This window comes from Bufo gargarizans, chromosome 1 (assembly GCF_014858855.1).
Source record: "Bufo gargarizans isolate SCDJY-AF-19 chromosome 1, ASM1485885v1, whole genome shotgun sequence".
NCBI classification, from domain to species: Eukaryota; Metazoa; Chordata; class Amphibia; order Anura; family Bufonidae; genus Bufo; species Bufo gargarizans.
The window spans coordinates 733,444,005-733,459,930 of record NC_058080.1 but is presented as its reverse complement, the minus strand read 5'-3'; the positions used below and the strand labels follow the sequence as shown (position 1 = coordinate 733,459,930).

At 45.5% G+C, this 15,926-nt stretch overlaps 1 protein-coding gene across 9 annotated transcripts in view; it reads right to left on the bottom strand.

The window, feature by feature from the left end:
* Positions 1 to 15,926, bottom strand: part of LOC122924889 (receptor-type tyrosine-protein phosphatase F-like) — a 245,091-nt gene that overhangs the window by 17,470 nt on the left and 211,695 nt on the right. For all 9 annotated transcript variants that reach the window (XM_044276418.1, XM_044276424.1, XM_044276422.1 and 6 more), the window contains 5 exons: positions 4,935 to 5,070; positions 4,110 to 4,259; positions 3,911 to 4,010; positions 1,155 to 1,234; positions 700 to 834 (listed from right to left, as the gene is read on the bottom strand). In XM_044276418.1, the coding sequence (XP_044132353.1) occupies positions 700 to 834; positions 1,155 to 1,234; positions 3,911 to 4,010; positions 4,110 to 4,259; positions 4,935 to 5,070 (601 nt within the window). The remainder of the gene's footprint in view (positions 1 to 699; positions 835 to 1,154; positions 1,235 to 3,910; positions 4,011 to 4,109; positions 4,260 to 4,934; positions 5,071 to 15,926) is intronic.

Genomic DNA, 15,926 nt, shown 5'->3' with positions numbered 1-15,926 from the left:
TGCTCTGTGAGCTCAGCACTACACATATCTCTCCTGTCCGGAGGGTCTGTTACAATGTGTCAGTCTGAACAATGCTCTGTGAGCTCAGCACTTCACATATCTCTCCTGTCCGGATGGTATGTTACAATGTGTCAGTCTGAACAATGCTCTGTGAGCTCAGCACTACACATATCTCTCCTGTCCGGATGGTCTGTTACAATGTGTCAGTGTGAACAATGCTCTGTGAGCTCAGCACTTCACATATCTCTCCTGTCCAGATGGTATGTTACAATGTGTCAGTGTGAACAATGCTCTGTGAGCTCAGCACTACACATATCTCTCCTGTCCGGAGGGTCTGTTACAATGTGTCAGTGTGAACAATGCTCTGTGAGCTCAGCACTTCACATATCTCTCCTGTCCAGATGGTATGTTACAATGTGTCAGTGTGAACAATGCTCTGTGAGCTCAGCACTACACATATCTCTCCTGTCCGGATGGTCTGTTATAGCATCATTTTACAAAAGAGACAGGCATTAAAAGTCAAAAAGTTGCAAAATGTGTGCAAACTGGGGTCTTGTATACTGGGGGCTTGTATATTGGGGTCTTGAACATTTAATTTCCTTTTCTAATAGAAAGTTACAGAATTATTCCTTAGAGAACAATGAACCTGAACTTCCAGAAGGTTGGGGGTAGGGCCGGGCCCGGTAAGTTGTTACTGACCTGCTGCAGGTCCTGGGCCCGGTGCATCATCACCACTGACGTACACTTGTAGTCCCAGACCAGGGACCAGAAGTCCTTCAGAGTCTCCTCCATGGGCAGTTGGGTGGCAATCATGACATCGTCGAGACAGTTAGACTGAAATAAAGGAGACGCTTAGTAGTGAGGTGACCCCGAGACCTATCATGTGGGGGTCCAGGAGCTGGGGCCCATTGATCCCTGGAGGAGGTCAGGGTGTCAGACATATTGCTTCATTCACTGCACCATCTGACAGAACAGGGCTCCAGGAAAAGACCTCTGTCACAGAGGTTGGAGTCCTTTGTTCTTGATGGGGCCACCGCTCATGGACTCCTGTATGTCATATCTACCGCAGCAGAAGTTTGACATGTAGGTTACTACTACATGACATGTAGGTTAATTTTATGGTGGGGTACATATTCTAGAAGCATCCTCCTTACATTTACAAAAACAGCATTGATGTACCCGGGGGTGCTATCTCTTGTCAACGATGACAGCAGAATGGGACGAGAGTGGTCATCTAGGGAGAGAAGAGAGACACAGGAGGAGTCAGTCTTTACCAGTCCTCATCCATCCCACCACCCTTCACCTCACTGAAGAATCAAAAAACAACAACAAAATAGTCCAAAAACCACCCAAAAAAAAAACATCCAAAAACCACCCAAATACCAAACTGTTAACATACCACCACAACAAATAAACCATCCAAATACCACTAAAAAAGCAAACTGTTCAAACACCATCACTGAAACAAATCTGTGGAAATATCATTACAAAAACGAAACCATCTAAAAACCACCCTAAAAATTAAGATAGCATACCCCAAAGCCAAAACCAAACATGCAACACCCAAAAAGCAAGCTGGTCACCAACCACCCCTTAGACTAATCCAAATACCACCCTAAATGCTAAATAGTTTAAATACCACCCCAAGAACTAATCCAGACATACTGTATACCAACCAAAAACTAAGCCAGGGGTGTGAGGGTGCCAGTCCTCCCGCACATAGACAGGGGAGTCAGTCTTCCCTCACATAGACAGTGACGTCAGTCCTCCCGCACATAGACAGGAGAGTCAGTCCTCCCGCACATAGACAGGGGAGTCAGTCCTCCCGCACATAGACAGGGGAGTCAGTCCTCCCGCACATAGACATGGGTGTCAGTCCTCCCGCACATAGACATGGGTGTCAGTCCTCCCGCACATAGACATGGGTGTCAGTCCTCCCGCACATAGACAGTGACGTCAGTCCTCCCGCACATAGACAGGAGAGTCAGTCGTCCCGCACATAGACAGGGGAGTCAGTCTTCCCTCACATAGACAGTGACGTCAGTCCTCCCGCACATAGACAGGGGAGTCAGTCCTCCCGCACATAGACAGGGGTGTCAGTCCTCCCGCACATAGACAGGGGTGTCAGTCCTCCCGCACATAGACAGGGGAGTCAGTCCTCCCGCACATAGACAGGGGTGTCAGTCTTCCTTCACACAGATATGGGTGTCAGTCCTCCCGCACATAGACAGGGGTGTCAGTCCTCCCTCACATAGACAGGGGTGTCAGTCCTCCCGCACATAGACAGGGGTGTCAGTCTTCCCTCACACAGATATGGGTGTCAGTCCTCCCACACATAGACAGGGGTGTCAGTCCTCCCGCACATAGACAGGGGTGTCAGTCCTCCCGCACATAGACAGGGGTGTCAGTCTTCCCTCACATAGACAGTGATGTCAGTCCTCCCGCACATAGACAGGAGAGTCAGTCCTCCCGCACATAGACAGGGGAGTCAGTCCTCCCACACATAGACAGGGGAGTCAGTCCTCCCGCACATAGACAGGGGAGTCAGTCCTCCCGCACATAGACAGGGGAGTCAGTCCTCCCGCACATAGACATGGGTGTCAGTCCTCCCGCACATAGACATGGGTGTCAGTCCTCCCACACATAGACAGGGGAGTCAGTCTTCCCTCACATAGACAGTGACGTCAGTCCTCCCGCACATAGACAGGAGAGTCAGTCCTCCCGCACATAGACAGGGGAGTCAGTCCTCCCGCACATAGACAGGGGAGTCAGTCTTCCCTCACATAGACAGTGACGTCAGTCCTCCCGCACATAGACAGGGGAGTCAGTCCTCCCGCACATAGACAGGGGAGTCAGTCCTCCCGCACATAGACAGGAGAGTCAGTCCTCCCGCACATAGACAGGGGTGTCAGTCCTCCCACACATAGACAGGGGTGTCAGTCCTCCCGCACATAGACAGGGGAGTCAGTCCTCCCGCACATAGACAGGGGTGTCAGTCCTCCCGCACATAGACAGGGGAGTCAGTCCTCCCGCACATAGACAGGGGAGTCAGTCCTCCCGCACATAGACAGGGGAGTCAGTCCTCCCGCACATAGACAGGGGAGTCAGTCCTCCCGCACATAGACAGGGGAGTCAGTCCTCCCGCACATAGACAGGGGAGTCAGTCCTCCCGCACATAGACAGGGGAGTCAGTCCTCCCGCACATAGACAGGGGTGTCAGTCCTCCCACACATAGACAGGGGTGTCAGTCCTCCCGCACATAGACAGGGGAGTCAGTCCTCCCACACATAGACAGGGGTGTCAGTCCTCCCGCACATAGACAGGGGAGTCAGTCCTCCCGCACATAGACAGGGGTGTCAGTCCTCCCGCACATAGACAGGGGAGTCAGTCCTCCCGCACATAGACAGGGGAGTCAGTCCTCCCGCACATAGACAGGGGAGTCAGTCCTCCCGCACATAGACAGGGGAGTCAGTCCTCCCGCACATAGACAGGGGAGTCAGTCCTCCCGCACATAGACAGGGGAGTCAGTCCTCCCGCACATAGACAGGGGAGTCAGTCCTCCCGCACATAGACAGGGGTGTCAGTCCTCCCACACATAGACAGGGGTGTCAGTCCTCCCGCACATAGACAGGGGAGTCAGTCCTCCCGCACATAGACAGGGGTGTCAGTCCTCCCGCACATAGACAGGGGTGTCAGTCCTCCCGCACATAGACAGGGGTGTCAGTCCTCCCGCACATAGACAGGGGTGTCAGTCCTCCCGCACATAGACAGGGGAGTCAGTCCTCCCGCACATAGATAGGGGTGTCAGTCCTCCCGCACATAGACAGGGGTGTCAGTCCCCCCCACACACACAGTTGGTGTCAGACTCCTATATATGGCAGTGGAGATGTGGTCCGCCCCCGGATTGTACCTGGCAGTATCCTGGAGTCCCGGTTCTTCCTCAGATTTTCTGGTTTCTTCGCTTCTTTACACGGATAAATCTGATATAATTCCGTTATTTTATCCAAAGCCTGAAAAACCAATACTCCCATGAGCAGACCATCACTCATCGCAGTACCTATACCATACACAATCCCATAGGGGGCAGTAATGTTTGAGAGCATTCTTACCTGGAATTCCCTGTCGTACCCATCCATATCAGTGCGGGGGTCCTGTCTGGTCATGTGACTAAGGTGTCTCTTGATGTCCGGCACAGGTACGCTGGTCATGCCACACAGCAGCACCTCCAGGAGGATGTCGTATAGGAAGGCATATTGTTTCTGTGATATAACATAACAACGGTGATGTCATCAGGGCCGGGGTCCTCTTGTGATGACAAAATGTCCCCACCCAGGACCCTCTGGAAGCTATAACTGGCTTGTGATCTCATAAACCCCATATCACAATCCAATGTCTCTGGAGGACTCAACCATTTGTTCTCCTCCCTTTTTGAGTCTACTGCAAAGCATCATGGTCTTCATGATCAGCTGGCCCATAGCCCGAGATAATCTGATGTCAGCCCCATCTACCTAAACCCGTAGATTATACATTGTCAATAATATCGCTAATATTCACCTTCTCCTGGCCTCCAGGATTCTGCAGTAATGGGAATGTTGTGCTTGCTCTGGGGTTGCCATGGCAATTTATGTCAATTTATTGCAAGAATTTCCTGTCATGTGACTTTGGCAGGATCCCATAGACACGGCTGCACTGAGATCCCGTCCCAGCAAGTCCTTGTTCTACTCTTAAAAGACTCCATTAGCAGGAAGTCCATGCACAAAGGAGGAAGTGCTTGGCATTGTCATGGTAACCCCAGAGCAAGCACAATATTTCCATGACTTCTGCAGGGAGGAGTTGATGGATGTTAGACAGTCACAGCCCTCAGAGAAGGGGCACACACAGGGCAGACGTACAAGCACACCACAGTCTACGGGGGGGATACACTCTGACCGCACCTTGTTCTGCACCATGTTCGCTCTGCTCTTTCGTAGCCGCTGGACGCAGCTGAACACATTCACCGTCCTCACATCTCTCGCCATCTTCAGGAGGATATCCAAAGCTATCAACGTCCCGGTTCTTCCAATCCCAGCGCTGCGAACAGAATAAAGGAGTACTGCTAGTAACGGTGGTCCGGAGGAGGGAGGGGGGCGCCAAGCAGACATCATGAGCAGAACCAGATTTACTCATCAAGTGGGGTGAATCCCTCATTCTGGTGGTCACAGGGTGGACACGAGGTGACGACTCACATATACAATGTAGCTATACATTAACCGCAACCCAAAAAGCAGCCATGTTTATCTACAGTCACATCATGGCACCAAGATATGGTCAATATACCATCATACTACTGCAAAACAGCAGTGCCATACCGGGCTTAAATAATACTGCCATGCAGAGACCGAGCATTAGCCATAATAGAGGCCAACAGTGCCATGGTGCCAGCCATAGTGCTCATATAACAGTGCCATGGTGCCAGCCATAGTGATCATATAACAGTGCCATTGTGCCAACCACAGTGCTCATATAACAGTGCCATGGTGCCAGCCATAATGCTCATATAACAGTGCCATGGTGCCAACCACAGTGCTCATAAAACAGTGCTATGGTGCCAGCCATAATGCTCATATAACAGTGCCATTGTGCCAGCCATAGTGATCATATAACAGTGCCATGGTGCCAGCTATAGTGATCATATAACAGTGCCATTGTGCCAGCCATAATGCTCATATAACAGTGCCATGGTGCCAGCCCTAGTAATCCTATAACAGTGCCATGGTGCCAGTTATAGTCATCATATAACAGTACCATGGTGCCAGCCATAGTGTTCATATAACAGTGCCATGGTTCCAGCTATAGTGTTCATATAACAGTGCCATGGTGACAGCCATAGTGATCATATAACAGTGCCATGGTGCCAGCCATAGTGATCATATAACAGTGCCATGGTGCCAGCCATAATGCTCATATAACAGTGCCATGGTGCCAACCACAGTGCTCATAAAACAGTGCTATGGTGCCAGCCATAATGCTCATATAACAGTGCCATTGTGCCAGCCATAGTGATCATATAACAGTGCCATGGTGCCAGCCATAATGCTCATATAACAGTGCGATGGTGCCAGCCATAATGCTCATATAACAGTGCCATGGTGCCAGCCATAATGCTCATATAACAGTGCCATGGTGCCAGCCCTAGTGATCCTATAACAGTGCCATGGTGCCAGTTATAGTCATCATATAACAGTACCATGGTGCCAGCCATAGTGTTCATATAACAGTGCCATGGTTCCAGCTATAGTGTTCATATAACAGTACCATAGTGCCAGCCATAGTGATCATATAACAGTGCCATGGTGACAGCCATAGTGATCATATAACAGAGCCATGGTGCCAGCTATAGTGATCATATAACAGTGCCATGGTGCCAGCCATAATGATCATATAACAGTGTCATGGTGACAGCCATAGTGTTCATATAACAGAGCCATGGTGCCAGCTATAGTGATCCTATAACAGTGCCATGGTGCCAGTTATAGTTATCATATAACAATGCCATGGTGCCAGCCATAGTGATCATATAACAGTGCCATGGTGCCAGTTATAGTTATCATATAACAGTACCCGGGTGCCAGCTATAGTGTTCATATAACAGTGCCATGGTGACAGCTATAGTGATCATATAACAGAACAATGGTGTCAGCCATAGTGATCATATAACAGTGCCATGGTGACAGCCATAGTGATCATATAACAGTGCCATGGTGCCAGCCATAGTGATCATATAACAGTGCCATGGTGACAGCCATAGTGTTCATATAACAGTGCCATGGTGCCAGCCTTACTGATCATATAACAGCTCCATGGTGCCAGCCATAGTGATCATATAACAGTGCCATGGTGCCAGTTATAGTTATCATATAACAGTACCATGGTGCCAGCTATAGTGTTCATATAACAGTGCCATGGTGACAGCTATAGTGATCATATAACAGAACAATGGTGCCAGCCATAGTGATCATATAACAGTGTCATGGTGTCAGCCATAGTGATCATATAACAGTGCCATGGTGCCAGCCATAGTGATCATATAACAGTGTCATGGTGTCAGCCATAGTGATCATATAACAGTGCCATGGTGACAGCCATAGTGATCATATAACAGTGCCATGGTGACAGCTATAGTGATCATATAACAGAACAATGGTGTCAGCCATAGTGATCATATAACAGTGTCATGGTGTCAGCCATAGTGATCATATAACAGTGCCATGGTGACAGCCATAGTGATCATATAACAGTGCCATGGTGCCAGCCATAGTGATCATATAACAGTGCCATGGTGACAGCCATAGTGTTCATATAACAGTGCCATGGTGCCAGCCTTACTGATCATATAACAGCTGCATGGTGCCAGCCATAGTGATCATATAACAGCTCCATGGTGACAGCCATAGTGATCATATAACAGCTCCATGGTGACAGCCATAGTGTTCAGCAGTATCATACCAGGCCTAAATAATACTATTATACAGAGGTCAAACAGTAGCATCAGCCATAGAGGCATTATTATAATGTCAGCCATAATGTCGATATAATAACATCAGTAATAATACCCACATAAAACTGACAGCCATAGTGCCCTTATAGGGTGCGTGGTGCCCATGTTATACTGCCAGGCATAGTGCCCATAGAATCGAGCCAGCCGCAATGCTCATATAATAATATAATAGTGTCAACCAGAGCTAATATAATGTCATCCATAGTGCTTATATAATACAGTAAGCCATAGTGTTCATAGAATAGAACAAATTATAGTGCTAATATAATAGTACCGACCATACAGATTATATAATAGTGCCAATCATAGTGCTGCTATACTAGTGCCAGACACAGTGCTGATCTAATAGTGGCAGCCATAGTGCTGATATAATAGTGCCAGTCATACGTAGTGCTGATATAATAGTGCCAGCCATAGTGTTGATATAATAGTGCCAGACATACGTAGTGCTGATATAATAGTGCCAGCCATAGTGCTGATATAATAGTGCCAGCCATAGTGCTGATATAATAGTGCCAGCCATAGTGCTGATATAATAGTGCCAGCCATAGTGCTGATATAATAGTGCCAGTCATAGTGCTGATATAATAGTGCCAGTCATAGTGCTGATATAATAGTGCCACCAGTGCCACCCATAGTGCTGATATAATAGTGTCAGTCATAGTGCTGATATAATAGTGCCAGCCATAATGCTGATATAATAGTGCCAGACATAGTGCTGATATAATAGTGCCAGCCACAGTGCTGATATAATAGTGCCAGACATACGTAGTGCTTATATAATAGTGCCAGCCATGGTGCTGATATAATAGTTCCAGCCATAGTGCTGATATAATAGTGCCAGCCACAGTGCTGATATAATGGTGCCAGCCACGGTGCTGATATTATAGTGCCAGCCATGGTGCTGATATAATAGTTCCAGCCATGGTGCTGATAAAATAGTGCTGGCCGTAGTGCTGATATAATAGTGCCAGCCACAGTGCTGATATAATAGTGCCAGCCATACGTAGTGCTGATATAATAGTGCCAGCCATACGTAGTGCTGATATAATAGTGGCAGCCATGGTGCTGATATAATAGTGCCAATCATAGTGCTGATATAATAGTGCCAGACATACGTAGTGCTGATATAATAGTGCCAGTCATAGTGCTGATATAATAGTGCCAGCCATAGTGCTGATATAATAGTGCCAGTCATAGTGCTGATATAATAGTGCCACCCATAGTGCTGATATAATAGTGCCAGTCATAGTGCTGATATAATAGTGCCAGCCATAATGCTGATATAATAGTGCCAGCCATAGTGCTGATATAATAGTGCCAGCGATGGAGCTGATATAATTGTGCGAGCCCCAATGCTGATATATTAGTGCCAGTCACAGTGTTGATATAATAGTGCCAGCCATGGTGCTGATATAATATTGCCAGACATAGTGCTGATATAATAGTGCCAGACATAGTGCTGATATAATAGTGCCAGCCACAGTGCTGATATAATAGTGCCAGTCATGGTGCTGATATAATAGTGCCAGTCAAAGTGCTGATATAATAGTGCCAGTCATAGTGCTGATATAATAGTGCCAGTCATAGTGCTGATATAATAGTGCCAGCCATAGTGCTGATATAATAGTGCCAGTCATAGTGCTGATATAATAGTGCCACCCATAGTGCTGATATAATAGTGCCAGTCATAGTGCTGATATAATAGTGCCAGCCATAATGCTGATATAATAGTGCCAGCCATAGTGCTGATATAATAGTGCCAGCGATGGAGCTGATATAATTGTGCGAGCCCCAATGCTGATATATTAGTGCCAGTCACAGTGTTGATATAATAGTGCCAGCCATGGTGCTGATATAATAGTGCCAGACACAGTGCTGATAAAATAGTGCCATCCCCAATGCTGATATAATAGTGCCAGACATAGTGCTGATATAATAGTGCCAGCCATGGTGCTGATATAATAGTGCCAGCCACAGTGCTGATATAATAGTGCCAGCCATGGTGCTGATATAATAGTGCCAGTCACAGTGCTGATATAATAGTTCCAGCCACAGTGCTGATATAATAGAGCCAGACATACGTAGTGCTGATATAATAGTGCCAGCCATGGTGCTGATATAATAGTTCCAGCCATGGTGCTCATATAATAGTGCCAGTCATAGTGCTGATATAAAAGTTCCAGCCATGGTGCTGATATAATAGTGCCAGCCACAGTGCTGATATAATAGAGCCAGACATACGTAGTGCTGATATAATAGTGCCAGCCATGGTGCTGATATAATAGTTCCAGCCATGGTGCTGATATAATAGTGCCAGTCATAGTGCTGATATAAAAGTGCCAGCCATGGTGCTGATATAATAGTGCCAGTCATAGTGCTGATATAATAGTGCCAGCCATAGTGCTGATATAATAGTGCCAACCATAGTGCTGATATAATAGTGCCAGCCACAGTGCGGATATAATAGTGCCAGCCATGGTGCTGATATAATATTGCCAGACATAGTGCTGATATAATAGTGCCAGACATAGTGCTGATATAATAGTGCCAGCCACAGTGCTGATATAATAGTGCCAGTCATGGTGCTGATATAATAGTGCCAGTCAAAGTGCTGATATAATAGTGCCAGTCATAGTGCTGATATAATAGTGCCAGTCATAGTGCTGATATAATAGTGCCACCCATAGTGCTGATATAATAGTGCCAGTCATAGTGCTGATATAATAGTGCCAGCCATAATGCTGATATAATAGTGCCAGACATAGTGCTGATATAATAGTGCCAGACATAGTGCTGATATAATAGTGCCAGCCATAGTGCTGATAAAATAGTGCCAGCCATGGAGCTGATATAATTGTGCGAGCCCCAATGCTGATATAATAGTGCCAGTCACAGTGTTGATATAATAGTGCCAGCCATGGTGCTGATATAATAGTGCCAGCCACGGTGCTGATATAATAGTGCCAGCCACAGTGCTGATATAATAGTGCCAGCCACAGTGCTGATATAATAGTGCCAGCCATAGTGCTGATATAATAGTGCCAGCCACGGTGCTGATATAATAGTGCCAGCCACGGTGCTGATATAATAGTGCCAGCCATGGTGCTGATATAATAGTGCCAGTCACAGTGCTGATATAATAGTTCCAGCCACAGTGCTGATATAATGGTGCCAGCCACAGTGCTGATATATTCGTGCCAGCCACAGTGCTGATATAATAGTGCCGGCCATAGTGCTGATATAATAGTGCCAGCCATGGTGCTGATATAATAGTGCCAGCCACAATGCTGATATAATCGTGCCAGCCATAGTGCTGATATAATAGTGCCAGCCATGGTGCTGATATAATAGTGCCAGCCATGGTGCTGATATAATAGTGCCAGCCACAGTGCTGATATAATAGTGAAAAAACATAGTGTGATATAATAGTGCCAGCCACAGTGCTGATATAATAGTGCCAGCCACAGTGCTGATATAATAGTGCCAGACATAGTGTGATATAATAGTGCCAGACATAGTGTGATATAATAGTGCCAGCCATAGTGCTGATATAATAGTGCCAGACATAGTGTGATATAATAGTGCCAGCCATAGTGCTGATATAATAGTGCCAACCATAGTGCTGATATAATAGTGCCAGACACAGTGCTGATATAATAGTGCCAGACAGAGTGTGATATAATAGTGCCATCCCCAATGCTGATATAATAGTGCCAGACATAGTGTGATATAATAGTGCCAGACATAGTGCTGATATAATAGTGCCAGACATAGTGCTGATATAATAGTGCCAGCCATGGTGCTGATATAATAGTGCCAGCCACGGTGCTGATATAATAGTGCCAGCCATGGTGCTGATATAATAGTGCCAGACACAGTGCTGATATAATAGTGCCAGCCACAGTGCTGATATAATAGTGCCGGCCATAGTGCTGATATAATAGTGCCAGCCATGGTGCTGATATAATAGTGCCAGACACAGTGCTGATATAATAGTGCCAGACACAGTGCTGATATAATAGTGCCAGACACAGTGCTGATATAATCGTGCCAGCCACAGTGCTGATATTATAGTGCCGGCCATAGTGCTGATATAATAGTGCCAGCCATGGTGCTGATATAATAGTGCCAGACACAGTGCTGATATAATAGTGCCAGCCACAGTGCTGATATAATCGTGCCAGCCAAAGTGCGAAATAATAGTGCCAGCCATAGTGCTGATATAATCGTGCCAGCCATGGTGCTGATATAATAGTGCCAGCCACAGTGCTGATATAATAGTGCCAGTCATAGTGCTGATATAATAGTGCCAGACATAGTGCTGATATAATAGTGCCAGCCATAGTGCTGATATAATAGTGCCAGACATAGTGCTGATATAATAGTGCCATTTATAGTGCTAATATAATAGTGCCAGCCATAGTGCTGATATAATAGTGCCAGCCATAGTGCTGATATAATAGTGCCAGACATAGTGTGATATAATAGTGCCAGACATAGTGCTGATATCATAGTGCCAGTCATAGTGCTAATTTAATAGTGCCAGTCATAGTGCTGATATAATAGTGCCAGACATAGTGCTGATATAATAGTGCCAGACATAGTGCTGATATAATAGTGCCAGCCATGGTGCTGATATAATAGTGCCAGTCATAGTGCTAATATAATAGTGCCAGTCATAGTGCTAATATAATTGGGCCAGTCATAGTGTGATATAATAGTGCCAGCCATAGTGCTGATATAATAGTGCCAGACATAGTGCTGATATAATAGTGCCAGACACAGTGCTGATATAATAGGGCCAGACAGAGTGTGATATAATAGTGCCAGCCACTGTGCTGATATAATAGTGCCAGCCATGGTGCTGATATAATAGTGCCAGACACAGTGCTGATATAATAGTGCCAGCCACAGTGCTGATATAATAGTGCCAGCCACAGTGCTGATATAATAGTGCCAGCCACAGTGCTGATATAATCGTGCCAGCCACAGTGCTGATATAATAGTGCCGGCCATAGTGCTGATATAATAGTGCCAGCCATGGTGCTGATATAATAGTGCCAGCCATGGTGCTGATATAATAGTGCCAGCCACTGTGCTGATATAATAGTGCCAGCCACAGTGCTGATATAATAGTGCCAGTCATAGTGCTGATATAATAGTGCCAGCCATAGTGCTGATATAATCGTGCCAGCCATAGTGCGATATAATATTGCCAGCCATGGTGCTGATATAATAGTGCCAGCCATGGTGCTGATATAATAGTGCCAGCCACCGTGCTGATATAATAGTGCCAGTCATAGTGCTGATATAATAGTGCCAGCCATAGTGCTGATATAATCATGCCAGCCATAGTGCAATATAATATTGCCAGCCATAGTGCTGATATAATCGTGCCAGCCATGGTGCTGATATAATAGTGCCAGCCATAGTGCGATATAATAGTGCCAGACATAGTGTGATATAATAGTGCCAGCCATAGTGCTGATATAATCGTGCCAGCAATGGTGCTGATATAATAGTGCCAGCCATGGTGCTGATATAATAGTGCCAGACATAGTGTGATATAATAGTGCCAGCCATAGTGCTGATATAATAGTGCCAGACATAGTGCTGATATAATAGTGCCAGCCACAGTGCTGATATAATAGTGCCAGTCATAGTGCTAATATAATAGTGCCAGACATAGTGCTGATATAATAGTGCCAGACATAGTGCTGATATAATAGTGCCAGACATAGTGTGATATAATAGTGCCAGACATAGTGCTGATATAATAGTGCCAGACACAGTGCTGATATAATAGTGCCAGTCATAGTGCTAATATAATAGTGCCAGACATAGTGCTGATATAATAGTGCCAGACATAGTGCTGATATAATAGTGCCAGACACAGTGCTGATATAATAGTGCCAGCCACAGTGCTGATATAATCGTGCCAGCCACAGTGCTGATATAATAGTGCCGGCCATAGTGCTGATATAATAGTGCCAGACACAGTGCTGATATAATAGAGCCAGACATAGTGCTGATATAATAGTGCCAGACATAGTGCTGATATAATAGTGCCAGACATAGTGCTGATATAATAGTGCCAGTCATAGTGCTAATATAATAGTGCCAGCCATGGTGCTGATATAATAGTGCCAGACATAGTGTGATATAATAGTGCCAGACATAGTGTGATATAATAGTGCCAGACACAGTGCTGATATAATAGTGCCAGACATAGTGCTGATATAATAGTGCCAGACATGGTGCTGATATAATAGTGCCAGTCATAGTGCTAATATAATAGTGCCAGTCATAGTGCAATATAATATTGCCAGCCATAGTGCTGATATAATCGTGCCAGACATAGTGTGATATAATAGTGCCAGCCATAGTACTGATATAATAGTGCCAGACATAGTGCTGATATAATAGTGCCAGCCACAGTGCTGATATAATAGTGCCAGTCATAGTGCTGATATAATAGTGCCAGACATAGTGTGATATAATAGTGCCAGACACAGTGCTGATATAATAGTGCCAGACATAGTGCTGATATAATAGTGCCAGACATGGTGCTGATATAATAGTGCCAGTCATAGTGCTAATATAATAGTGCCAGTCATGGTGCTGATATAATAGTGCCAGACATAGTGCTGATATAATAGTGCCAGACACAGTGCTGATATAATAGTGCCAGACATAGTGTGATATAATAGTGCCAGCCATAGTACTGATATAATAGTGCCAGACATAGTGCTGATATAATAGTGCCAGCCACAGTGCTGATATAATAGTGCCAGTCATAGTGCTGATATAATAGTGCCAGCCATAGTGCTGATATAATAGTGCCAACCATAGTGCTGATATAATAGTGCCAGCCACAGTGCGGATATAATAGTGCCAGCCATGGTGCTGATATAATATTGCCAGACATAGTGCTGATATAATAGTGCCAGACATAGTGCTGATATAATAGTGCCAGCCACAGTGCTGATATAATAGTGCCAGTCATGGTGCTGATATAATAGTGCCAGTCAAAGTGCTGATATAATAGTGCCAGTCATAGTGCTGATATAATAGTGCCAGTCATAGTGCTGATATAATAGTGCCACCCATAGTGCTGATATAATAGTGCCAGTCATAGTGCTGATATAATAGTGCCAGCCATAATGCTGATATAATAGTGCCAGACATAGTGCTGATATACTAGTGCCAGACATAGTGCTGATATAATAGTGCCAGCCATAGTGCTGATAAAATAGTGCCAGCCATGGAGCTGATATAATTGTGCGAGCCCCAATGCTGATATAATAGTGCCAGTCACAGTGTTGATATAATAGTGCCAGCCATGGTGCTGATATAATAGTGCCAGCCACGGTGCTGATATAATAGTGCCAGCCACAGTGCTGATATAATAGTGCCAGCCACAGTGCTGATATAATAGTGCCAGCCATAGTGCTGATATAATAGTGCCAGCCACGGTGCTGATATAATAGTGCCAGCCACAGTGCTGATATAATAGTGCCAGCCATGGTGCTGATATAATAGTGCCAGTCACAGTGCTGATATAATAGTTCCAGCCACAGTGCTGATATAATGGTGCCAGCCACAGTGCTGATATATTCGTGCCAGCCACAGTGCTGATATAATAGTGCCGGCCATAGTGCTGATATAATAGTGCCAGCCATGGTGCTGATATAATAGTGCCAGCCACAATGCTGATATAATCGTGCCAGCCATAGTGCTGATATAATAGTGCCAGCCATGGTGCTGATATAATAGTGCCAGCCATGGTGCTGATATAATAGTGCCAGCCACAGTGCTGATATAATAGTGAAAAAACATAGTGTGATATAATAGTGCCAGCCACAGTGCTGATATAATAGTGCCAGCCACAGTGCTGATATAATAGTGCCAGACATAGTGTGATATAATAGTGCCAGACATAGTGTGATATAATAGTGCCAGCCATAGTGCTGATATAATAGTGCCAGACATAGTGTGATATAATAGTGCCAGCCATAGTGCTGATATAATAGTGACAACCATAGTGCTGATATAATAGTGCCAGACACAGTGCTGATATAATAGTGCCAGACAGAGTGTGATATAATAGTGCCATCCCCAATGCTGATATAATAGTGCCAGACATAGTGTGATATAATAGTGCCAGACATAGTGCTGATATAATAGTGCCAGACATAGTGCTGATATAATAGTGCCAGCCATGGTGCTGATATAATAGTGCCAGCCACGGTGCTGATATAATAGTGCCAGCCATGGTGCTGATATAATAGTGCCAGACACAGTGCTGATATAATAGTGCCAGCCACAGTGCTGATATAATAGTGCCGGCCATAGTGCTGATATAATAGTGCCAGCCACGGTGCTG